A 25,883-nucleotide genomic window follows, 5' to 3' on the forward strand; every position below is an offset into this window, starting at 1 on the left:
ATCATTCTATACTTGTGTGTGGACTTAAGATTGAATGGACTGGACTGTTCTGATACCTAATTAACAAAACTGACGAGATTTACCTGGCATCACTACAAAGGACCCCTGGGGCTCCATGGCAACCAGGCAGGCACTAAGGATAGAAGGAGAGTCTGCGGCAGAGATTCCACACATCCGGCACACGTCCTTGAGCCGTTTACTGATTGTCTGTAGTGAACATTCTCCAAGGAGGATACTCCAATCTGGAATCAAATATCACAATCGCACACAGTCTTCAGAAATTCATATTGATGTGAGGTTTGAGCATTTTACCAGTTTTGCCTGATAATTGAATTTCCAGGATTGGGCCCTGAAGGGAATATGGCTTTATAGAGGTTCCCCTCCTTGCTACAAAGAAAATGTTACTTGACCTCGATTACACTTCATTAACAAAGAAACAAAGGCCAACGACTATAGAGGCTGAAATCATGTCTGAAATGACCTTTGAGTCCGGCACAGACCCGGGCAGACTTAGGCACTTAAAATAGTTTTCAATGGTGATGCCAGTATGTTCTGTCCTTTCTCCTTCTCCAGGTCTGGTTCTTTCACTACCCCTATGAACACTTTTCTTTAGAAGAGAGCACAGTTTGGGGTGAACCTCAGTTTTGTTTACCGCTAGCGTAGATTGGTTGTTTCATGAAATGCAAGCAGAAGAAACGAAGGGGACCCTTTCCTGGCATGCCCAAAGCAATGCGTGCAAGTAAAGTGCTCCAAATGATGCCACATTAATTGTTCAGATTAAAAAGATGTCATAAATTTTCTATCGTCTGTTTATTGCCTCCAAACAAAAGCACTACGTCTCCTCACAGAACTGTTGAGGGTAATGTTACTCCAGGAATTGAAAAGCACTTGGTACTCCCTTTATTTTGACCCCCGACACACATGAAGCACGTCACATTACTGCAGCCGTACACTGCTGTCATGTCACATCCCACTGATGTAACACCACTCCACCTCTCTACCTCCATATACTTTTTTCAAACAACCTGCTCTCCCCTTAAAAAGCAAGTGAAAAAACAAAACTCACATTTCATATTCCTAATGAACACTGAACTGAAGTGGCTGAAATAAAAGGGTCAAGGAACATACAGGAGGGAGTATTTTTAAAAACCACAGAAATACCAAAGAGAAGTGAGTTTGGTATATAAAAACCAAGTAAGAAGGAAAAGACAGTATGATTATTTTTATCACAAACACTCTGGTGATAAAGAACAGAGATTCACAAAACTGACTCTGAAATCTGTGGACTCATATCTGATACTGCCCCACAGAAATGCAACGTGGTGCAGACCTCAGTTCCCCAAAGGAAGAAACTGTAGATTGGGAGGCTGATGTCCTGGACACTAGGCTTTTCTCTGTGTTTTTACTCCTTGAAAGTACATTTGCTCTCAGTCTTTTGATGGAGCCCTCAGTCACACTTACATTCTTCTCCCCCAAGACATAAGAAAGAAGAGTGTGTCCCTTCTAAAAAATCATAAAAGGGAAGGCGATGGCTTTAATAATTTTCCAAAATACCAAGTAACTAGACTACTAGGCTACATTTTTATCCCCTCTACTTCTTTTCTATTATATTCTAACTTTTCCCAAGGGTTAAGAGTAGCTCAAAGCCTTTAAGAAATAAGATTGACTAAAAGGCATACTAAGAGAGAAGATAGGAATTCTGACAGAAATGAAATGATGAATCCCCTAATGTATTAGACCTCCAGGCTACTGATACAGACTCATTATAATATTCTTTTAAAAATGAAAAGGATAATATTTTCTATTGGTCTACAGTATAATTTAATACAAAAAAATTCTGTGTATAATAGATTCCTAAGAAAACACTTAATACATATTATATAATATTTGTATAAATTGCTGTTAAACCCTAATAATTAACTCACTTAGGCACTTACTACAAGGCAAGTTACATCTATATCAGGGGTTTTATTTCAGGGTTTCCACAAATACCAGATATAAATTTCATGTAAAGAAATAAGATGCACACTCTAACGCAAGGGTCAGCAACTACGGTCCACAGCTCACATCCTGCCCACCACCTGTTAGTAAACAAGGTTTTATTGGAACAGCCACACCAATTCACTGGGGTATTGTCTATGGCTGCTTTGGCATTACAGTAGCAGAGTTGAGTAGTTCAACAGTGACCAGCTAACCTGCAAGGTCAAAAATATTTACTACCTTGCCCTTTACAAAGAAAGTTTGCCAACTCTGTTCTGATATATACTTGGCACGTGCAAAACCACCAAGCTAATTTGTGACATATGCTTGCTTTCGTGCAGACGTTAGAAAAAAACCTCTCCCGGGACTTCCCTGGTGGCGCAGTGGTTAAGACTCCACGCTCCCAATGCAGGGGGCCCGGGTTCGATCCCTGGTCAGGGAACTAGATCCCACATGCATGCGGCAACTAAGAGTTCGCATGCCATGACTAAGGAGCCCGCGAGCTGCAACTAAGGAGCCGATGTGCTGCAACTAAGACCTGGCAAAATCAAATAAATAAATACTAAAGGGCTTCCCTGGTGGCGCAGTAGTTGAGAGTCCGCCTGCTGATGCAAGGGACACGGGTTTGTGTCCCGGTCCGGGAAGATCCCACATGCTGCGGAGTGGCTGGGCCCGTGAGCCATGGCCGCTGAGCCTGCACGTCCGGAGCCTGTGCTCCGCAACGGGAGAGGCCACAACAGTGAGAGGCCCGCGTACCGCAAAAATAAATAAATATTAAAAACAAAAACTTCTCCCACCTATATTCATATACTGAACTTTTTATAAATGTGTCATTAATCGATAGGGCTTTAAATGAATAATCTAGGCCTGTTCATATTGCTCATATAAAACTGTACAAGTAGCTACGCAAGGATAATAAATGAGCTGGGCTCAATGCCAGGCAAGGCAGCTGCCTGTGGTGGTCAGTTGTGTTATGTTGCAGTTACTTTTAGTGCTTTCTTATATTTATGGTAAGAAATATAAGCAGTCAGTAGATATATTGGGGGATTCAACTTAAAAAAATCTGCTCTCTTAAATTTCCACACTGAAGAGTATCAGACAGTGGCAATGTGAATAAAGACTCTTCCAATTTGCAACTACTTGTCCTTGTCAATCAGGATTATCTTGCAATCAAGCCACCGAAACAAAAATAAATACAAAGCTCATCACCAGCAACCACCAAAAACAAACCAGCAAATGAAAGTAAAGGCTGTATATGACTTCTACTCTCATCCATAATCTCTGATATAAAATTTTCCAGTTAAAACTGACTTGTTCTTCTCACAATATATAAATAAATGTTAGAAATTCTAATTTACCAAGTATCATTTTTATATTAAAAATATTTTTCTGTTTTATATACTGGGGTTCAATATTATATTTAAGATTTTCTTTGTGATGATTTCGTTGCTAATGAAAAGTCTAAAAGCCACTGGTTTATCCTGTACATTTAAAAGAATCAGAAAATATAATCTGCTTTATTCTTACTACCAACTTTATAATTTTCTCCCTCAGCTTAGTTAATGACATTAGCTCAGCCCTTTTCCTTTCCTTTGTTTCAGGAATTTCTCACCTTTAAGTTCCCCATGGCCAAGACGCCCAAGTCGCCCAATTACAACTCTCCAGGGCAGAGATGTCATTTGGACAATACCTATGCACCATTCCCATAACTTCTGTAGTCCAATTTTACGTGCAGATACTTTACTCCTCCGTGATCTAAAACAGACATGGAAAAGGGCCCCCAAATGAATCAAAGCTATCATTTAGTACGACAAAACCAAGAAAATTCCAAAGAACCCACCCACATGTTACCCACTGCATTTAGATAGGAAAGTTAGAAAGATCCATTATCTGAGAAAAGGCACAGCATCAATTTACACACACCATAAACACCAAGGCTCCTCACCTGTTTGGTAAAGCAATATTTACAATACATGTTTCTAATAATTCTCCATGGAGGTCAGTGCAGGAAGCCAAAAGCCAGCGCTGGTCGTGAGACAGACAATAGCCCACAAAGAGCACATTGTATTTCTGGCTCGCTTCACCAAATGTCTCTCCCAGCTCTGTCTGCTTGTCTTTGATTGGGGCCAATATAAAAGGAGGGGAGTAAAGCTGGATTGGGCTGGGCCGCTGAAATCAAAATCAAAATCAGTATCAGCACAAAGCCACTCCATGTTTACAACAAAATCCATACAGCACTGAGGGAAACCAACAGGGAGAAATGACAATAGATTGCTTCCCGACTAGTCCTATATATACAAATAATAATGATACAAAAAAAATTGTTTAAGGTAGGGAACCCAATCAAGCCAATTATTTCCTTATTAAAAGAAATTATTATTGGCCCAACTTCATTAGTCATTAGGAAAGCGGATTAAAACCACTACACACCCACCAGAATGTCTGAAATATAAAGGACAGAAAACATCAAGTATTGGTGAGAGTACAGGGCAATTAGAACTTTCATACATTGCTGGAGTATGATGTGCTTCGGAAAAGTATTTGACAACACCTGTAAAAGCTGAACAAACGCATACCCTCTGACCCCCCAAAATGCACATATATGTTTACAAAGGACAGGTATAAGCATGTTTACAACACTGTCAATCTTAATAGCTCCAAAGAGAAAATAACCTAAATAACCATCAACAGTAAAATGGATAATAAATTGTGACAAAGTTACACAAGCAGAATATTAAACAGCAGCAAAGAGAATGAAAAAAACTACTGCTACAAGCAACAAAATGGATGATTCTCAACACTGAGTAGAAGAAGCCAGGCGCAAAACACTGTAAATTATGATTCCATTTATATAAAGCCAAAAACAGGCAAAATTATGCTGTTATATGTTATAAGTCAGAATAGTGATTACCATTGGAGTGACTGGAAGGGACATTAGAGAGGTTCCTGGATGCTTGTTATGTTTTGTTTCTAGTGCTAGTTATGTAATATTTTTACTTAGTGGAAATTTATCAAGCAGTATACTTAAGACTGGGTACTTTTCAGTATGTATATTATACTTTATGATGTGTGTGTGTAAGTAATTAAAGAGATCAAAGTGTTAGCTGTTACCTAAGACAAGTATTTTAGATAAACTGTGATGAAATTTAACTGTCATCTTTGTTTCTAGCTTTATATACATTTCAATATTTAGTAAACTACGGCAGGGGTCAGCAAACTTCTGTAAAGGATCAGACAGTAAATACTTTAGGCTTTATGAGTCTCTGTCACATAATCTTCTCTTTGTAAAAATGTAATAATCATTCTTACCTAGCTGGTCATACAAATGCAGGCTGCAGGCTGGATTTAGCCCACAGAGTTGCCAACCCCTGAACTACATAGCATAAGAAACAGTAATAATGGAATTACAGAATTTTAAACTTAAAAGAGACCTTGGAGATAAGTTAATCCAATTCCTTCATTTTAGGGATACTTATTCAACAACTTGCTCAAGTTTCAAAGCTAACCTTATCACTGATCCATTCACTCTCCACAGACCCGGAAATTCTACTCCTAGGTACTTACTAAGAAAACTGAAAACATTTAGCCACACAAAAACTCATACACAAATGTTAAGAACAGGATTAGTCACAATAGCCAAAAAGTGGAAAAATCCATACGCCCATCCACTAATAAATGGATAAACAAAATGTGGTCTATCCATATAATGGAACAGTACTTAGCCATAAAAAGAAATGAAGTACTGATACATGCTATGACATGGATGAACCTCGAAAACATTATGTTAAGTGAAAGAAGGCAGACATAAAACATTCTATATTGGAAGATTCCATTTACAAAAAACGTCCAGAACAGGCAACCCCACAGAGACACCAAGTAGAACAGTGGTTGCCAGGAGCTTGCATGAGACTGTGCCACTGCAGAAAATGAGAATTCCTGGAAGCAGGGGACTGGTGTCTTGTTCACCACTGCACAGTCGACACCTAATACAGTGTCTGGCACACGGTAGACACTCTGCTATAGTTGCTGAATGAAAGTACAAAATTCTAGCTGCAGACTGGGGGAGAGGCAGTATTTAGCAATTAGCCATTGCACCTTAATGCAAGTAAAAATTTATAAACCTCAGTAAATGTTCACAACATTTGGTTCTTACATTTTTAATTAAGTCAAATGATTGATTTCTCTCTTCCTGTTCCAAAGCAAAGGGAAAGAAAGAATATATTTTTTGTGATTTATTTTAATCTAAGCCTCACTATATATCTTATGAACTCTCATGGTGTTCTGCCAGTATGTTATATAATCTTTTAAAACATTACATAATGCCTCGGATCTTAATATAGGTAGTCAGCCTTTACTCTCTTCTCTGAAAATGCAGACTACTATTAGTTGTCATTTGAAATTGTGGTAACTTCTTACCAAAGCATAAGGAATGATTGCATCTGAATTGCAGAATAACCACAAGAGGTAAAAAACTAAAAGATTCAAAGTTTATAAAGAAAGGCATAAACTCAATTCCTGGACACAAATTTGAAACAAGTAGAAACATATTTATTTTTATTCCAGAAAAAGCTAGTAGTAAAGAAAACATATGACATGCTCACAAAAGTAAAAAATACAGACTCAAGAGAATAAACTAATCTAAAACTGCCAAAGATAGAAATTTTCTATAACCCCAGAGCGAATATAAGTTGTCAGCTAAGCAGTTTCCTCTCTTGGGACCAAGCTGACCTGAACCAAGTTACAACAAATGCAGTATTAAGTAGTGCGTCATTTTTTTAGTTTTCCACAAAAACTCACATTAACCAACTAAAATTAGCAATTTTTGGTGTTTTTAAGTTCTCTAATGGTGAAGAGGTGTTTGCTGGCCTTTATTAATGGGTAATTTTTCATGCAAAAGTTGTGGGAACTGATTTTTGAAGGCTTTGAGAGTTCTAAACACTGCCCTGTATATCTACCTTCAGGATAAGGTGATTAGTAAAACAAAAGAAGTGTACAACTTCTGTTTAAAACATGTTTTGCTTTGGTGTTTTAGAATTCCCCCTGAGGTACTTATCTGTGGGAAACAGGTTTACAAAGATGGAGAGCAAAAGCGTTCATTTACATACAGAAGCACTGAGACAAGGGGAGGAGAAAGCATCAGAAAATGTGGGGCCTGTGCAGAGTAAACACATACACAGCGGCTGTTCCAAGGGAACAAAATGAGCTGGGGAAGGTGGAGAGTGATTTAAGACACAAATTAGCTTCAAACAATGATGAACAAAATAAATATAGGAAAACTGAACTTTCATAAGTAAAAGGGGTAAGTGTATTGTTGCCTTAGGTCTTACATCAAAAAATGGCAAGAGTTTGCTTGCCTCTTTTCTCAAAAAATTATACAAGTTCAGAGAAGTATCTCCTCTATTTCAACTTAAGGATTAAAGAAACCTACCACTCTTATAATAAAGGTAGAAGACCAACCAAGCAAGCAACTCTCCTGGTTTGCATCTTTAGCATAAAAGTAGTCTTTTTGCAAATTTCTGCCCTGTTGCTGCTACCTACCTCTGGGTTCTTGAGAGTCATCTCAATGCTGGCGGCAGGCCCAAATCCTGTGAGGGATTTAATGTGTATCTGTGTAGGCAGAGGTCGCCTGCACTGGCAGTACACTGAAAATGCCATGGACTTCAAGTATTGAATGTAGAAAACTTGTTCATCCTTCATTGTCTGCAGCATGTACTGGCAAGGCACAATCTACAGACACAAATACAAATAAAACAAGAAATAGAGATCTAATATGCTAACAAGGCAGTTCGAAAATGAAATGGTATGAATTCTTTACTTGAATGGGGGATGAAACTTTAGTTTTAAAATACAGAAATGCCAAACATAGTATAATTCAATCTTAATTCCTTTCAGTGACATAAAGTCCTATATTCCAAATATACCAGCAATTTAAGAAGAGGTGTCACTCTGCTGGTCAAGTTACACTGTCACTTAGAAATTACCCTGTTCCCATTTTAGAGATAAATTATCAATTTATTGTTGCCATGCCCCTAAATTTAAAAACTTGCTTTTAAATATACTTCTCACTTTTGTAAGGTTATACGCATAGTATGCATGGCATCTTTGGAATTATTGTCTAGTCATCTGAGGCACAAACTTCAAATCAATGAAAAACTATCAACAAACTATACTGGTAGCTTTAATTTCAATCTTTTAATTCTATAATAGCTTGAGTTAAAGTGACAGAAAAACAAGAATCCAAACACCCAAGACATCATTTTTCACCTATTAAATTATAAATTTTTAAAAATTATTACACTATAAAACTGGCAAGGGTGCACTGAAAATGGGCATGCTCCTTCACTCCTGAAAGAAATGTAAATAACTATAACATTTTGAGAGAGGAATCTGGCATTATTTATCAGTATCTTTATCAAAGAATCCACTTTAAGAAATTACTTGAAATGTGAAAGACAGATTATACCTGAAGATGTTTATTATGGCTTTATTTATTTATTTATTCATTCATTTACTTATTTATTTATTGGTCATGCTGTGCAGCTTGTGGGACCTTAGTTCTCCGACCAGGGATTGAACCCAGGCCCCGGAATTGGAGGCACAGAGTCCCAAGCACTGGACCACCTTATAGTTGTATTTGTAACAGTGAAAAGGTAAAAAAAAAAAAAAAAAAAAAAAAAGTAATTATATCTAACTGTAGAGAAACAGTTACACATGGAAAATATGCAGTCTATAAAAAATATGCTGCTTGGTGAGAATTTTAAATAAGGTGGAAAAATATTCATGAATAACTTTAAGTACAAAAAGACTAAAAATTATGTGAAAAGTATGGTCAATTGTGTAAACAAACACAGAAAAAAGGCTAGAAAAACACCAAAATGCTAATAATGGCTGAATCTAAAAGGCAGAATTAAGAATACTTTTTTCTAATACATACAATTTTTTAAAAAATCATGAACCTGTTTACTTTCATAAAAACAACAATGTAAAAAATAAACTTGCAAATAGTTACCTGGAGAATGAAAGAATTTCTCATATGCTCAGGTAAATTATCCAGCATTTCTGTGTAGCAGCGCATCAAACTCAACAGCCAAAAATTTCCAGAAGTGGAGTCTTCCTCTGCGGTGTAAGTGAAGGGGTCCACCATGTAAATGACAACAGCTGGAGGGTAGGCTTGGCTGTCTGCAGAGTCAGGCTCCGTGGGAATTCCTATCCTCTCCCTTTCTGTAACACTGCAGAGAGAGTCACTTATGAGATGCACAACATAAATATAAATTATACAAAATAAATCAATTCCAGAGCACACTGACTCCTGGACAATGATTACAGATTAAATGCAACATTAATATGTACCAAAATGAAGGCAAACCAAATCAGTTAGCATCCAGATGGATGGAAAACAACAACATGCTCCTCTAAAATGAGATCTCTTTTTTTTAACTCCCCCCCACCACACCGTGGCTTCATTCTACAAAGATGTTTTATAATGCTGTTACGTTAATAGTAAGAGCTTACTATTACTATTATCCATATATTATGTTCATATAATAAGAGTATTAACAGTAATATTAATTACATTAAGTATATTAATTAGTAAGTATATATTACCATTGTACTAGTAATATAGTAAGTTTATAAGAAGTTCTCAAATTTCTTAACACTGAACTATAGACTGACAGTTGTTACTCTCTGGAGGGAAGAAGAGAAATACCACCCTTTACAAGGTTTAGAGACTCATGAAGTCGAGGGGGCTGGGGGTGCAGAGGAAGAGTAGACAAGGGGTCCGAGCTGAAGCCACTCGTCTTGGTCAGAGTACCGTACCTTTCCTGTCCATCCTGTGAGGGCTGAGAGGAGCTCTGCCCAGGCTCAGTGTCTCCACCACAGCCTATGTTCCCTTGCGTTCTCTCTGCAGAGCTGGCCCCAGCGCTGGGGTTCTGCGCTCCGACACTACCACTGAATCCTGAAGAAGAGGTAGTGCTTATCTGGTTAATAATGGGAGCAGAGGCAGATGTCGAGGCTGGTGGCACAGAGGAACCAGATGCGGAGCTACTTGCTGCCGGGTTCACAGAACTGCCATTGGAGGTGGGATTAAATGCACTGCCAGCTGAGGGGGCTGCCGATCCTGGATTTGAAGCTAAAGGCCCCGCATTCCCAGGTGTAGCTTGTCCCTGTGCTGCTGCTGGTGGGGTCTGGTACTTAGGTGGTATCAACAGGCTGCTGTCGAGCTGCAGAGTGGCTAGATAAGGTGCTGAAAGTGTACACGCAGAGAGGTGACTTTAGGGATGTTCTGCAGTGTCTGGCTGAAGCAGATATTTAGAATAGTCACTTTAAAAAAAATTATGCTTCCAGGTTGCATTACTCTATGACACCCAAAATCCTATCTCTACCACTGAACATAAGCTTCTATGTTCTGTAAACATGGAAATAAACATGGAGTTACTTATTATAAATTCTGGGGAAGAGCCTTATTTGGGGGGGGCGGGGGAGAGGAGAAAATCAGTCATTTGTAACATTTGCCTTTCAGACTGATTCCATACGCATTCACTGAAAACGGAGAGGCCATATATTCTACAGCCATCATGGTATATTATGCTCCTATGTGCGTAAGGCTTATGTAAGCATCTAAGATTCTCTTGGGAATCTGGGTTAAAATAAAGCAGTTAATACCAAGTCATGCTGCTACATTTTCGAAATGTGGAGTAAATTAGATATGACTTCCTTAGGCTACTGTAAATAGCTTTTAAAGAATATACATGCACATAAAAATTAGCATTTAACTACTTAGAATGCAAAAATTAGACCTAAATAAATACAGTAATGGAACACTAACATTTCCCGAGACAAAAGAAGTATGATGTGGCATGTCTAATAGGGAGCAGGGGGAATGATTTGCTATTTCTCAAATTCTACTTTGCCAAATACATCCCCATTTACCTAGGTGATGGCGGCAAACTTGCGCATAAAGTTTGAGTCTGGAATGATTGTCACTCTCCTCGCTGCCCCACGGCTGGTTAAACCACTCGCTCACAAGCTCTTCCGCCAGCTTCTGCGCCACGGTCTTCCCCACGCGCATGATCCCGTCGCGCAGCACTTTGCAGATAGGCTTGTGCTGCCCAAGCCTACACATCTGATGGCACAAAACAGATCACCGTTTACAACAGGAACCACTCCTTCGTTCAGTACACATTGTTACCACAGAGATCCTTGACCATACACATGGAAGCATTTTCCTTTGTCTTTTAGCGTTACCACACGCAACCAAACCAACATTATATGCTGGTCCCTTCTGGTAATTATAATGTACCTGAAACTGTTCTCTGTCTCTCCAAAACCTGGACTAGGCTCTCTAAGGAAAATTGTTTCTTTTAAAAAAAAATGAATGTTTCTTCACCCCAACCACTTCCTCCAGCACAAGGGAAGATTGCTGAGCACTACCTGATTGCTAATGGTCAAATAAAGAATTAACCAGATTCCTGCCTACTTAGGCTGACTGAGACATATGTCCACTAAAACCTCTTAAGTAATCCCGACTTATGATGTTCTCCCATAAGATAACATTAAAATTTTATGGGCCATCTGTTACATTGTTACAGACATTTGGAGATCACCAATAGCAAAGGCCACGGAAACACTGGATATGCTGATCACTTTTTAAAAGTAAATAGTTGTTTTAGCACAATGAGATTCTGTTACTGACGTGCAGGACATTAAATGGGTGCTTATGGCAGAGAATTAATATACCTGCACAAAGTAAGCTACCTAGCTACCTGTTCACCAGCAGAAGAGCCCATATTATTAGCCCTTACTAGAGTTGATGAACAGGAGGCTTACCAAGCCCCTGAAAATTCTCTAGTGTACACTCTTCTGAAGCAGGTACGCATTACTGCCAAAAGAGCAATCCTAAAATGATCTGGCAGTCCTTTTATGTTTTGGAACTTATGTTGAAAGCTTCACTCAAAAGTAAGGCTGGGCTTTAAGATTGCTTAGACAAGTTTTCTGTGTTAGGGTGATTATGATTTAATATTATTAGGCATCATGAACCAGGCACTGTTTAGAAATTACTGTATCCAAGGATTTCCTTCAGTGGCTTAATTGATGCCATTATCTCATACTTCAGCATCTTCTCACTTCTTGGTAGCAACATGTAAGTTTACTATTTCGTGTGTACTCATACACTTATAGATAGTGAATGTTCCGTTCTGGAGTATTTTTGAAATTCAACTTGGCATCTTATTTAGCAAACACTTTTGTAATGCTTATAATATGCCTGTCGCAGCTCTAAATACTTTATAAATAGCAATTTCATTTATTCTTGTCAAATATAAAGATAACAGAAGTATAAGGTACAAAAACCTTATGTCTATGTACTTTAGCAGAAGAAATGTGGCACTAACTCTTCAAAGACAGACATGATTCTAATTTTTCAAAAGTAACAGGAATTTATGTACTAAATATATAAAATTATCTAAGTGGCTTATATATTACTATGGTTACCACATTATTAATCTGTACCAAAATGTTAGTATTAAGATGAATGGAGTGTTAAATAAAACAGGGGCATGAGTCATTAAACTTATTATGATTCAGGAATTTTCAAGCTGAACATTTTTATACTGTTTTCAGGAACTCCCCCCACCCACCCGCGCCAAGAGTAGATGTGCTTTCTTTTCATAAAGCTCATCTTCTAAACAACCACTATCCCCTGGTGAGTAATACTTTTAAACTTGAGCACATAAATGGGGAAAAAACAGCTGACGGGACTTTAAGATGGGTGGTAAGGCTGGTAGAGGAAAATCTTTAAATCTAATAAAATATAAAAGCTAAGATGGGAAAGCAATGTACTCCTTGAAAAACTTGCCAATGTAATCCTTTTCTTCATCCTCCAACTATGTGAAAATTTTCTTTGAGTCCTACTTTGAAAATATTTGTTCTTTAAAATTTAGTCATAACTAGAAACAACCTGAGGACTTGTATCATACAAACAATTTTCATCTTTCATATCCTTCTCACCTCATATACAGCGCTCAAGTCCCTGAAAAAAGTTTTGGCTCCTTCGAGCAAGGCCTCATTTTCTGGACACACCACAATATAGGCAACATCACGGTGGCCCCCGTATGGGTCCAACAACAGCCTCTCCCAAAATGGCAAGGAGAATGGCGAGATGGTGAGGAAGTCCTTGTCATAGCCTACCAGCAGAGTGGGGATGGGCAACGGCTCAGGAGATTCTTCAGAACCTAAAACAAGATTGCAGTTTAGGAAAGTGCTTCAGGGTCTGTTTCCCACAACCTCGACAGCTGAGAATTCTCTGGTGCATTAGTCTTATTTCTGGCATCAGAAATTTTATTGTAGGTTGACATGATACTCTTAAAAGTACTCTTCAAATCCTCTAATTAAATGGCCCCTGATGAAGAACCTTAATTAAATGAGTCAGAACATGCTTATAAAGTTTCAGTAGGATCAGAGAGCAGACTAGAGCAGGTTAAAGTTAGTTTTCCAAACAGCACTATATGTCATTTCCTTTAAGATAAGCACTATAATCCTGACTATGAAGAAGTTGACAGAACTAGTTCAGAAGTTCATCCAGATGAAAATGCAGTGAGGACCATGAAGATAAGGAGACCCTAACAAATGGTCTATTTAGGGATTATTTGCCCCACTAACCTTGATTATGCCAAAGACATTTAGAAAAATTATCTCCAAAACTGACTACTGGAAAACAGGCAGATTATAAAACTTAATAGGAAAAGGTTCTATTTTGTCAGTGAGGGAAGGACTTGACAGTAACTAAAGCTGCTTTTCATAGAACAAAAATCTGAAGGAATTTAAACAGGGGAAGGATTCTACCGTAGGTTCCCCGTCCTGCCATTTTGTGGAACTGCTGCCAGGTGAGTGGTCCCTGCACGTGCTGGATATTCTCCCAGGTCCTGCCCGTGCGCTTCTTCTGGATGGCGTCTTGAAGAAAGGGCTGCAGGGACAACAGCATACGGACCACATCTTGGGAGGAGAGCATGCTGATGTCCAGCACTGGAAGAGAAATGAAATGAAAAGGAAGGGAAATCATAAAGGGGGGCTGGCACACTCCTCTTCTTGCCATCATTGTGGACCTCAGTTATACTCCACGACAGAGACATCACTGGCAGCAGGGTCTACTTACAGTAGATTCTAAAATATCCGACTTAGGAGTCAAGAGGAAAGACAATCTTCTAAAGTAGAAGATAGTTTATCATTTATTATTGGAAATAATAAAAGGGAAAATAGTTTACTCTATATAAAAGAGGTTAACTACAGGACTGCCTAAAAGTGGAAAGGTAGATAGGCCTGACTTTTAAAAATCATACAGACTTGTTTCCAAGGTTGTTCTTAAGAAAAGAGAGCGGCAAAAATTTCTTAATTATTGTTTCTTACTTTTAGTTTCTTAATTACTTTTATTTACAAAAATCCATGTTTTGATTATATGATGAGTGGGAAAAAGGAACTTGAAGCTTTTAAAAACTTTAAAAACTGCTCTTAATGAAAATATTTTCACAAAATACAAAATGCATAAAGAGAAAGATGACCTTCTACACAGGCAGAGGCACATGAAAACAGGGCAGAGGCATTGACAGGCCTGAAATTCATCTGTACAGAGAGGAAGGTAGGAGATTCATGGTTTCAGAACATGTTCTTCCTGCAAGAGGGTTTCTTAACCTAGAATTTGAAAAACCTCTGAAACTCCACCCCAAACTGCATATGCATGCATGAGCACAGGTGTATTTTACCCCAAGGGAGAAGGTCCATAATGCTCGTCAAATTCTCAAAAAGATCTGAAGAAAGAACTACTTAAGCTGGAGATGGTCAGCTATGAATCTGCACAGCTGGGTTCCTAAAGACCTTTCATTCCTCTTGCTTTTCCAGCTGATTAGGAAAGTGGCATGGATGGAAATCTGTGGTTTATTTACCAACTAAATCTGAACCACAGGGTGCTTAAGGGGGTCTTAAGACATTTTTAGATGTGTCCCCACATCAAACACAGGCTGCAACTTGATGGCACAGAGTTTTTGTTTTTCAATCTGGAACGAATTTCTCAGGAAATTTCATATGCAAATCTGGATTTCCAGCTTCTCTTGAAAAACTGGAAAACTGCCTGACAGCCCTGGGGCTGAGGCCATCATATTCCTGGATGACCACCACTTGGAGCCAAGGAGTAGCTGTCCCCTTCAGACAGTTCTTGACGCTCCCCCCGCGCCTCCCCCCACCCCAGCTGGCCTGAGACTGAAGCAGCATTTATCACCTTGATCTTCAAGCCTGTGCTTCTTTTCTTCTTATAGGAAAGGAAAAAGTAAAGTACCTCTTGTACCCATGGCTCTAACAGAAGTAGGAAAATGACACACCAAGAGAACCACAGGTTAGAGAAAAATAAAAGTAGAAGTAATTCTTTGTGAACTCTATTCCTGTGCATACAAAATAGAAAGTATGTTGCGAAACGACACAATTTAGGTCATTGCCTTTTGCAAACCTGGATCTTCACATCATTCATTTACATTATCTGTCTGGTAGTTTTAAGCATCTGAATTTGGAACCCACATCTCGCCCACAAAAAAATGTGCTATTCTTCATATCCAAAGATGCCACTACTGATCTACCCACACAGACTGCTTTTCTACCTGAAGGCCACTGTCTAGTAAAAGAAGCCACCTAAGATAATCACCCACAATTCTTTAGGGGCAAGACTTTAATTCATAAATTCATGCAGCAGACATTAATTAAAGGCCTGCTAAGTATAAGGTACTCTACTTAAACCTAAGCAGTTATAAAAATGAGTATAACCCTTGAAATACTTCCTCAGGAGTCTCCACCTCCAAGAAGTCTCCTTGCTTATCTAACCTTCTCCCCTGCAAGACTGACGACTATTCTGAAGCAGGGTCCATGTTTCTTTCACACATAGACTCCTCCAGCTTGGCCTCTGCTCCCACCTGTCTACAGAAACAGCTCTTACCATGGTCAAAAGACTGGTTTAATCCTTATCTTAAAAGCCTGGCTGAATCTGAATGCCTGTTGACCACGCTCTCGTTCATGAAACTTGGTTACATGGCAGAACTCAGTAAAGCTCTGTCCCAGGCCCTCCGCTCTTTCCATACAGTCCTCCTCCCCAGTGAGCTCTCCTCCTCCTCCGAGCCCCTGACTTGAGTTATCATCTACGTGCCATATACTCCCTTTCCCCTGCGCTCCAGGTCATGAAGTCCCAAGTGTCTACTTGACACCTCTACCTGGATATCTCAAGAGAAATCTTTAAAACTTCCAAAACTCAATTTATGACCTTTCTCCCCAGACCTGATATTCCTCCAGTACACTCATCTTTTTAAAATAATTTTATTTATTTTTGGCTGTGTTGGGTCTTTGTTGCTGTGTGCGGGCTTTCTCTAGCTGTGGCAAGCAGGGTCTACCCTTCGGTGCTGTGCGCGGGCTTCTCATTGTGGTGGCTTCTCTTGTTGCGGGGCACAGGCTCTAGGCTCGCGGGCTCTAGAGCACAGGCTCAGCAGTTGCGGTGCATGGGCCTAGTTGCTCCACGGCATGTGGGATCTTCCCGGACCAGGGATCGAACCAGTGTCCCCTGCATTGGCAGGCAGACTCTTAACCAATGTGTCACCAGGGAAGCTCCCAGTACACTTGTCTTTGAACGACACCACTGTCCGTCCAGGTATACATGTCAAAAACCTGGGTGTCTTCCTTAATATCTCACTCTCCCTGATCCCCCAAATCCAACCCATTTCCAAGTCCTGCAATAATACTTCCCAAACATCTCTTGACTGTTTCCACTTCTTTTCCATCTCCTTTGCTAGGACACTAAGCCAAGCTACTGTTTCTTATTTCATCTACTGCAGGAACTTCTCAGTCTCCTCAAATCCATTCTCGCCATTTTCTAATCCACAGTCCACCTTATAGAGTAGATTTTTTCCTAACTATACAAATCTGATGTCAATGTCTCTTCGTAAAACCCATCATTGACTTGAGACTCTTCGGATGAAGACCCAGTGCCCAGCATGTCTCAAAAGGCTCTTGACAAGCTAGCGCTGCTGGTCTCTAGGCTTCTCTGAGTTCTCTGAAGGCCCCACGCTCTACATAACACTGGGCCATTGCACTCGCCCCTCCTCTGCCTGGGACACGGCTCCCCGCCCCCTCCCTCGTCACCCAGTTAACCTGTACTCATCGTTGGGATCTCAAATGTTACTGCTTCTTCAAGGAAGTGTCCCCTGACATACCGTGCTTTCATCACTTATAATGGTTTGTAATAATATGCTTATTTATTTATTTGATTCGAATAATTAAATAAATAAGCATATTATTTAATTGGAGGATGGAGGAGAAGGCTTATCCATTTTCCAAAATAGATTAGAAAGTCCCTGAGGGCAGGTACCTTGTCCCTTTCATTCACCATTGTATCCCTTCAGGACACATTATAGCATAGATAGTGAATCAATAAGGAAAGGGAACAGCAAGGCTGCTCAGCACTCTTACAGCCCAACTCCAAAGACGTTTATCAACTGGAGTTTTTTTTTTTGTTTTTGTTTTTGTTTTTCTGGTACGCGGGCCTCTCACTGTTGTGGCCTCTCCCATTGCGGAGCACAGGCTCCGGACGCGCAGGCTCAGCGGCCATGGCTCACGGGCCCAGCCGCTCCGCGGCATGTGGGATCCTCCCGGACGGGGGCACGAACCCGTGTCCCCTGCATCGGCAGGCGGACTCTCAACCACCGCGCCACCAGGGAAGCCCTGTCAACTGGAGTTTTTAAGACAGTGACGTGCCCCAGTAACCACAATGCAAAGTAAAATGTGATCATTGTTACCAGAGACACAAAATGCTGGGAAATCAGAGGAAAGAGAAAATACTCTGGTAAATGGATAGAAGGCTTCCTGGAAGAAGTATCATGGAAACTCGACCCAGAAGAATACATAGACTTAAACATGAAAGGGTATGCAAATTATCAGTTTGTATAATCTAGACAACTTTTTTTCCACAAAATAATTACTCTTCTCCAAATGTGTTTCAATATAAAACATCTCCCCGTTCTTAACTTTAGGGTGATATCAAGATAGCTCTCACTTTAGTTATGTCTATTTTTTAATAAATGAAATTTAAAATTTTGTCATATATAACAAAGTAAAGAAAGTTTGCAAGTTGTCATCACACCAAGACAATTTTCAAAGCAAATTTGTATTCTGGGAAACCTACCATTGCTATGAGGCCAAGAGTGCACAGTGGCACTTCTCACCAGCGCTTCATCCACTTTGCCACCTGTGGGATTATCCACATACTGCCGACCCTGCTCCAAGGCATTAAAGCATTCCGTCCAGTAATCATTATTATCTGCTTGCACCCGGTCGTAACTCCAGCTCACACAGGGAAGAGTTTGGCGATTGTTACAGGAAATGTAGTCCAGGAAACTCAGTGAAGCAAAAGGTTGTGTATGTTGATTCTGCAGGAGGAGGAGAAGGCTTATCGGTGGCTCCTGGGATTTTCTGGCTCCTTCCATCTGCGGAAGGAAGGTGGTCTGACACATCATTAAGCGCCTTTCGGCAGCCTGACCAATATCAGAATTCTTCCCAAAAATATCCAACTCATCTTCCAGGAAGAGTCCCGAATTGTAACCAAGTTTGCGATTCATGATCGCACTAAACCCACAGGTACAGCGGTACTGGTCCTCATTGGAAGAATCGGGGATGTAAAGCCCAACATCCGCCCCTTTGATGTTCATGTTGCAGGCACAGATGCAACAGCTGTCAAAGTTTCTGTCTTTAAAGATATTCATCACGGAATCAGAAAGAATCAGAGTCACATAGAGACTGTGAGCTTCAGGAATTGGCTGCATGGTGGCGGGCTCCACAGAATTAAGAGGCCGTGTGGTAGAGGGGGTAGAGGCTGGTGACCCCTGATCGGTGCTGTCATATTTAACAGACCCTTGACCACTGGCAGTGCCCCCTCCTCTGGGAGTTCTTGGGGTCCTGGGGGTTCGTGGTGTGGGGACAGAGAAGCGAGGGGTTGCTGGAGATGGCAAAACTCCTGCTCCACTGTTGCTGGCTGGGGCAGCGCTGTTCAGCGTCACCGGGGTGTTCATCTGTGGTGTGTTCAGATAATCTGGATCTGCTAGGCTCCCGACACTAGGCACATTACTGCAACAAAGAGACAGCACCAAGTGAGAACGGGAGGCCGGTCACAGGTGCTGGAATACACACATAATCACCCCAACCTGGCCTGTGCATTTCCTATTTATGCACGTTATCACTTGGTTTATTCAGTTTTCTATTAAGCCTCATCTTAATCTTTTGAGGGAACTGTAACTACTTTTACAAGAAAACATGATGCTGGATTTGGGCAATGTAGTTTTGAAAACCTATAACTACTAAATAGAACTTTAACACTTGAGCTCAGATGCCAAAGTAGCTAGAAGACCATCTAATTTGCAATTACATTTTTGTCATTTTTTGAAATTGAAATTCTGCCAGTGTACTTGTTCTCTGAGGCTATAATCTACATATGATTCTAAAGTAGTTATAATCAAATGCACATGAAAATTTAACATTTTTCTAATTTCCAAAATGTAGTCCTATCTAGGCTAGCCATTTTTATAGTAATGAGTGACCATGAGGGAATTCTATTTTAGGAAACCCACTGGCCAGTACTATATTACAATTAATACAAATACTACACATGCTGCTACAAGGACTTAGTATTAGTTAAGTAGCTGCCCAGAAGTATAGATATTGCATCACAGTTTCCAAACTTCTAACAGATTTCTGGAGGGTGGTAGGCAATTCGTTCATTTTTTTATTTTTCAATATGTCATGCATTACATAGCACAATTATTTTTAGCTCCCAGAGACTGATCACACTGTGCTACCTATTTTCTCATAAGCAGCGACTTCTTTTTGGAAGAGCCACATGGAAAACAAAACAGTGTCTGCAATGTTCTGCTATTTTATTATTGTAATAAAATTTTCTTGATATATATTCTTAGATGAACATGTAAAACAGCGCAGGATTATTCTTTCCAGTTAGAAGGTATCAAAAGAAATAGATTTTTTAAATACTTAAAATTCTTCTGAAATCTGTTAATACTGTGCTTAAACTAATGTTCCTCCAATAAAGTACGTATTTATTCACTTATAATTTGAAAGAAGAATGTCATAAAGTAATGGCTCTTCAAATCATTTTCTTATGACTTTTAATCAGCTATGCCTAACTTATCAACCCGAAAATCCAAATCAGTCACTGCAACGAAATGTTAAATCTGAGGCACAGTGGTATCTTGTAGTACAGAGAACAAATGACCCAGAAACCTCGATCAGCAATCATTGCTATCTCAGAGACCAAAATAATAAGTGTGGAATATGAGTCTAATTGGACTCCTTTCAAATTTTTCTGTTCAACAAAACCCCCAAATTGTTATGCAGTTCAGATCACAAAAAGAACTATGACGATTAACTGAAAACCTAAATAATTAAAATTCCTCCCGAGGCAGTAAAAATGGTTTATCTTGTACAGTAACCTGACTTTTCCCATTCAATAAAAATGAATTGAGTACCAAACCCATGCTAGAGGCTGCATACGCAACAGTGAAAAAGAGGAAGAAAAGTTAGCTCATAGCAAGTATGACAGGCATCAAGTGAGTGCTGGTGTGCTCTGTGATAAAGCGGGGGTCCAGGGCGATGGAGACCACAGCAGGAGGATTTCCCATAGCCTAGAACTGTCCTGTCCAGTAAGTAAGGTAGTCACTACCCCCATGTGATGAATTTAAATCAACTTAAATAAAAATTCAGTCTTGATCTCAACTAGCCACATTTCAAATGGTGCACAGCTACAACGTAAGGGTAGTGGATGCCGCACTGGAAGGTGCAGATACAAACACTTATTTCATCAGAGACAGTTCTATTAACAGCACCAGTTTAGAATACCAAGAATCTTTGGGGTGGCAAATGATAGATTTGATAGATCTAAACAATGATCTAAATTATTTGTTATTGAAACCATCATACAGCAATGGGTTGCATGTCACTGTTTGAGAAGCTTGTGTAAGAGATTAAGCTGTGGAATGGGTTCGGAAGCTGTTGCACTACTTGCAAATGGCCTGCTAACTCCTGGTGTGCTAGTCGCTCTAGCTGTGTTGGACCAGTCTCAGATTAAATAAGCTAGGGCACAACTGGAGAACAGCAGCAGAGAACTAGCCAGGCCCTCCCATCCAGGGTGCTTTTGAACACATGCTTTCACACTGCTGGTGGTTGTGGAAATACTCAGAGTTCTCAGAAAAAAACTTATGTGGGAAGTAGGGCAAGATAACCCCATTTTAAAGAAGGGAAGACCCAGTAAAACGGTCATTTAAGGCCATACAGAGACTAAACAAAAAAGGCAGGAATCTGAGCCCTATGACTGTACAGCCCTATAGCTGTACTTCCCCAAGTCTAAGGTTCTTTTAAACCACTTCTCTGCCACACTTTTTCATTCCCATACAGACTTTATATACACAAGCATAAAGCCTGTTTATAAAATTAAACTTGATTTCATCAAGATGATATTTATATGAGGTCACAAAGAAGTAGCCCACAGACTGGACCTAGATCATAAATTTTTCTCAGCTCCTAGAATGTAACTCTGGATTAACTGTCAACACTTTTTCTTTTTTTTTGCCGGGGGGGTGGAGGGGTGTGCCTTGCTGCATGGCTTGCAGGATCTTAGTTTCCCGACCAGGGATTGAACCTGTGCCCTAGGCAGTGAAAGCACCGAATCCTAACCACTGGACCACCAGGGAATTCGCAACTGTCAGCATTTTTAAAACGGAAATACATTGACACATTTAATTCCAGGTCTCCAATTCCCTGTATTGGAATAGCAAAAAAAAAAAACAAAAAACAAAAGTCCCTTTAAAAGGGGTGTACTCTCAACAGTTCATCATTGACCCTGCTCGCTCCCACTGCCTCTCTCAATGACGCCGAGCATCAGTAGTGCCAAGTCTTCTGCTTTGCCCAGTCCATTTCATCCACATATTGCTTACCTGGTCCTGATAGAAATTTGAGTTTGTTGCTTTTTATTTTATGGAATTTAGATTATTTTATTAAGAAATTATCACTCAAAGGGGAAACTGATTCTACACTGTTGCAGTAAGAACTTTTTTGGCGACAGTATGAAACATGTCTAAGCTACAATAAACACTTCCTTTTCCTTCCCCCGTATCATAGCACCATTCTGTTGCTGCTTTCTTACATGACATGGTGTCAGTAACAGAAAAATTATCATGTGAATACTTCATTTTAAAGTGCCTTAAGTAAACACATTTGAAATCATCAAATTATATAAAACAAAGTACTTACCACCATCACCCTAAAAATATTACCCACTCTAACTAATGCTTGATTCTGTGATAGACACTGATTTCACACTGAATGACCATGAACATCATGGTTCTCTATACAAATAACCTTAATTTTTCCATGTATATGAAATTTAGTTTAGAAAATTTTTCAACGTATATTTTCAACAGAAAATAATATGCACAAAAACATGAATGGCCAATAAAGGAAAGTTTCAAATGAAATGCTGTCATCATTTAAAGTAAATATTTAGTTAAGATAAAAATCAGGAAGCAACCTAAGCGTCCATTGACAGCTGAATGGATAAAGAAGATGTGGCACAGTGCTCGCTTCGGCAGCACATATACTAAAGTTGGAACGATACAGAGAAGATTAGCATGGCCCCAGGGCAAGGATAAGATGTTAAAAATAAATAAATACTTTAAAAAAGAAGATCACTATAGAACTATTAAAACAAAACAAAAAAACAAACAAAAAAGATGTGGCACATATATACAATGGAACATTACTCAGGCATAAAAAGAAACGAAATTGAGTTATTTGCAGTGAGGTGGATGGACCTGGAGTCTGTCATAGAGTGAAGGAAGTCAGAAAGCGAAAAACAAATGCTGTATGCTAACACATATATATGGAATCTAAAAAAAAAAAAAAGGTTCTGAAGAACCCAGGGGCAGGACAGGAATAAAGACACAGACATAGAGAATGGACTTGAGGTCACGGGGAGGGGGAAGGGTAAGCTGGGACGAAGTGACAGAGAGGCATGGACATATGGACATATATACACTACCAAATGTAAAACAGATAGCTAGTGGGAAGCAGCCACATAGCACAGGGAGATCAGCTAGGTGCTTTGAGACCACCTAGAGGGGTGGGATAGGGAGGGTGGGAGGGAGACACAACAGGGTGGAGATATGGGGATATATGTATATGTATAGCTGATTCACTTTGTTATAAAGCAGAAACTAACACACCATTGTAAAGCAATTATACTCTAGTAAAGATGTTAAAAAAAAATCATATTAAATACAGCAGATAACTTGACACAATCCCAGCACATACTTGTAGCCATCTCTAATGAAAGTGGCTGCAGGTGGCATGGGCAGTTGTTCAATTTTAGGAGGGATTGCCCACGAAGGCCGAAACAGACAGGCATCAGGAATCTTCAGAGGTAGCAGGCATTGGCTCGGCAACATTTTCAGTGGAGCAAACATGGAGGATCCCACAAAAGGTTGTAAAGTTGGAACTTTGTGCACATATGAAAAGTCCTGTGACAACAAAGTGGGGCTGGTGATAATGCTGGTAAACAACTTTAGGACACACCATAATAGCAACAAAAATCACTATAATTTAATACTTCTCTTTTATCTGATCAACAGAAAAATGCTAAAGCCAAAATTTTAACTTAATCAAAACACTATAATTACCTCATGACCTAAATCAGAGAACTCTTAGGAACTTATGCATACATGGCATACAGACAATACTATTTTAAAGAAGTTGTATAAAAATCTGCTTTCAAACCACCCTGTCTTTGTATAACTAATATATTGGCAATTACCTTTATTTCCTCTGGCTTGGGACTTCCTAACCCGTCTTCCACTTCCACTTTGAATTCAGTAAGCTGTGTTGAAACCATACTGACCATAGGGCTCTCCATCATGCCTAACGCTGTCACTGTCTCTGAACTGATTCCATCTTTATAATTCATCACAGGAGAAAATGCAGGGTGCTGTTCCAAAGAAGGAGGGGTGGGGAACATCCTTTGCAGGTCTGCAACTGCTAAAAAAATAAAGATAAAAAATAAGAAAAAAAAATTTGTAACAGGCCTGACTTCTAAAAAAAAGAAAACAACCTAGTTCATAGCCAGGCCCTCTAGTTGGCATCAGAAATAATGCTGACTGAATGGTCATATCAGTTACATAATAGACTATTAATAATGGAAGTATCTAAGAAGAAGGCAATCAGCAGGAAATTATCCTTTGCTGCAACTTTATCACTATCCTCTTGATGCTTTATGATTTGGCTTCACATTAATTATGTGAACAAAGTCTACATAACATACATTTTTTCTTCCAACAGCTGATTCCCTGAAAAATCTAAGGAGATGAAACTTCATAGTCAGGGTTAATAATCCTATCTAGAACCGAAAGACAATTATTGAAAATCAGCTGGGAAAAAAAGTACCTTTTAAGAAATACTTAGATCAGTGATTCTCAACCTTAAAAAAAAATCATTGTTATATACATTAGGTTAACCATCATCACTAATAGTGTCTCATTAAGGAACTGATTCTTAAGGAGTGTATGCAATGAAATGCAAGTTGCGGTTGTGAAATTTGGCCACTAGGGGGTGTCCTGTACAGCAAATTTATTTACACATTTGTAGCCACAAGTTCAAATCAGTGATTTGGAATCATATCTGGTGTCCCAATTTCCAATTACATTGCTCTTTCTAGCAACTTCAATATTTAAACAGGTAAATAGTAACCACTGGACAGATCTTAATATGACTTACAGCTCTCAATCAGAAATTAATAAAGAATAGCTGTACCATGCTCTGACCTGAGCTAGAGTCTAAGGTAGAGCTGTATAGAGAAGCTGCAGTGGGCTGGGTTCCCCAACCCACGAGCTCCCAGCACAGCGCTGCTGTGGTCTGGTCACTTCCTCCCTCAGGGCCTCAGTTCCATCATCTAAAAGGGAAGGCTTGACTAGATGTGTGATTCTCATTAGGCTTGCTTTCTTTCCTTTGTTTATGGGGGGAAGGGAAAGCCTCCATGATATGGAGCAGAAGAAAGGTGAGAACCTCTGCATTAGACGATTTTTACCATGTTTCCTAGTTAAACAATTATATAATCCTGAATAATTTACCCTCTCTTGGCCTCAGGGGCCAACAAGGGGAGAACAAGGCCAACAGGCAAGGTTTCAGATCTAAACTTTCACTTCCATTAAGAGAAGCTGCACTTCTATTTATTTTCTACAATACAATTCTGTATGAGATTTCATTAGACAAAATGGTACCTGCTGCTGCTATGGAAAAAAATTTTTAAAAGACAGAAAAGAAGAAGAAAACCTACAACCCCCAAGTTGATCTTCAAGTCACCTTGCTGTGACAGTATTTTACCCTTAAGAACATACAACAATTCACAGAATTAGGGATACAAGCCAAGCCAGAAACTATCATAGAACCATTGGACAGACTATATAATTGATAAGTTCTGTGGCTGAAAAACAGCTCTTCAGATGTAGCACCAACCAGATCAACACATTTTTTTTAAAACAAGGCTGAAGACTTTAATATAAAGTTGAAGTACATTCAAAATATAAAGTTGAAATGCATTCATCATCTTTAACTTTTAGTCCCTATACCTTTTCCCAAGCCAAAGAGCAGCTACTGGTCAATTTTAATATAAAATTAATTTGTAAGTGGAGTATTTTAAACCACAAGTCTGCTTCATAAAATCTTCAAACTCATATTACATGACAAATCTTAATTAACAAAGTATTTGGAAAATATGAAACTATATAAATTCACTTTGAGTTAAAATGACAGGGAACTTAAACATAGCCTTT

General features: G+C 39.4%; 1 protein-coding gene and 1 non-coding gene across 5 annotated transcripts in view; one reads left to right on the forward strand and one right to left on the reverse strand.

The window, feature by feature from the left end:
* The window catches only part of MED13L (mediator complex subunit 13L), a 299,254-nt gene that overhangs the window by 13,929 nt on the left and 259,442 nt on the right, over positions 1 to 25,883 (reverse strand). For 2 of the 4 annotated variants that reach the window (XM_027124683.1, XM_027124680.1), the window contains 12 exons: positions 23,873 to 24,093; positions 23,374 to 23,579; positions 18,185 to 19,122; positions 13,822 to 14,001; positions 12,988 to 13,211; positions 10,912 to 11,104; positions 9,799 to 10,225; positions 8,990 to 9,209; positions 7,519 to 7,707; positions 3,926 to 4,149; positions 3,593 to 3,735; positions 84 to 242 (listed from right to left, as the gene is read on the reverse strand). In XM_027124683.1, the coding sequence (XP_026980484.1) occupies positions 84 to 242; positions 3,593 to 3,735; positions 3,926 to 4,149; positions 7,519 to 7,707; positions 8,990 to 9,209; positions 9,799 to 10,225; positions 10,912 to 11,104; positions 12,988 to 13,211; positions 13,822 to 14,001; positions 18,185 to 19,122; positions 23,374 to 23,579; positions 23,873 to 24,093 (3,324 nt within the window). The remainder of the gene's footprint in view (positions 1 to 83; positions 243 to 3,592; positions 3,736 to 3,925; positions 4,150 to 7,518; positions 7,708 to 8,989; positions 9,210 to 9,798; positions 10,226 to 10,911; positions 11,105 to 12,987; positions 13,212 to 13,821; positions 14,002 to 18,184; positions 19,123 to 23,373; positions 23,580 to 23,872; positions 24,094 to 25,883) is intronic. The other 2 variants (XM_027124681.1, XM_027124682.1) reach the window with 2 other exon arrangements.
* Positions 22,637 to 22,738, forward strand: LOC113630095 (U6 spliceosomal RNA). Its single transcript, XR_003436816.1, has one exon. It is a non-coding gene; the product is annotated as a U6 spliceosomal RNA (small nuclear RNA).

Source organism: Aethalodelphis obliquidens, unplaced genomic scaffold (assembly GCF_003676395.1).
Source record: "Aethalodelphis obliquidens isolate GAN/ISIS:26980383/991018 unplaced genomic scaffold, ASM367639v1 scaffold28, whole genome shotgun sequence".
NCBI lineage: Eukaryota > Metazoa > Chordata > Mammalia > Artiodactyla > Delphinidae > Aethalodelphis > Aethalodelphis obliquidens.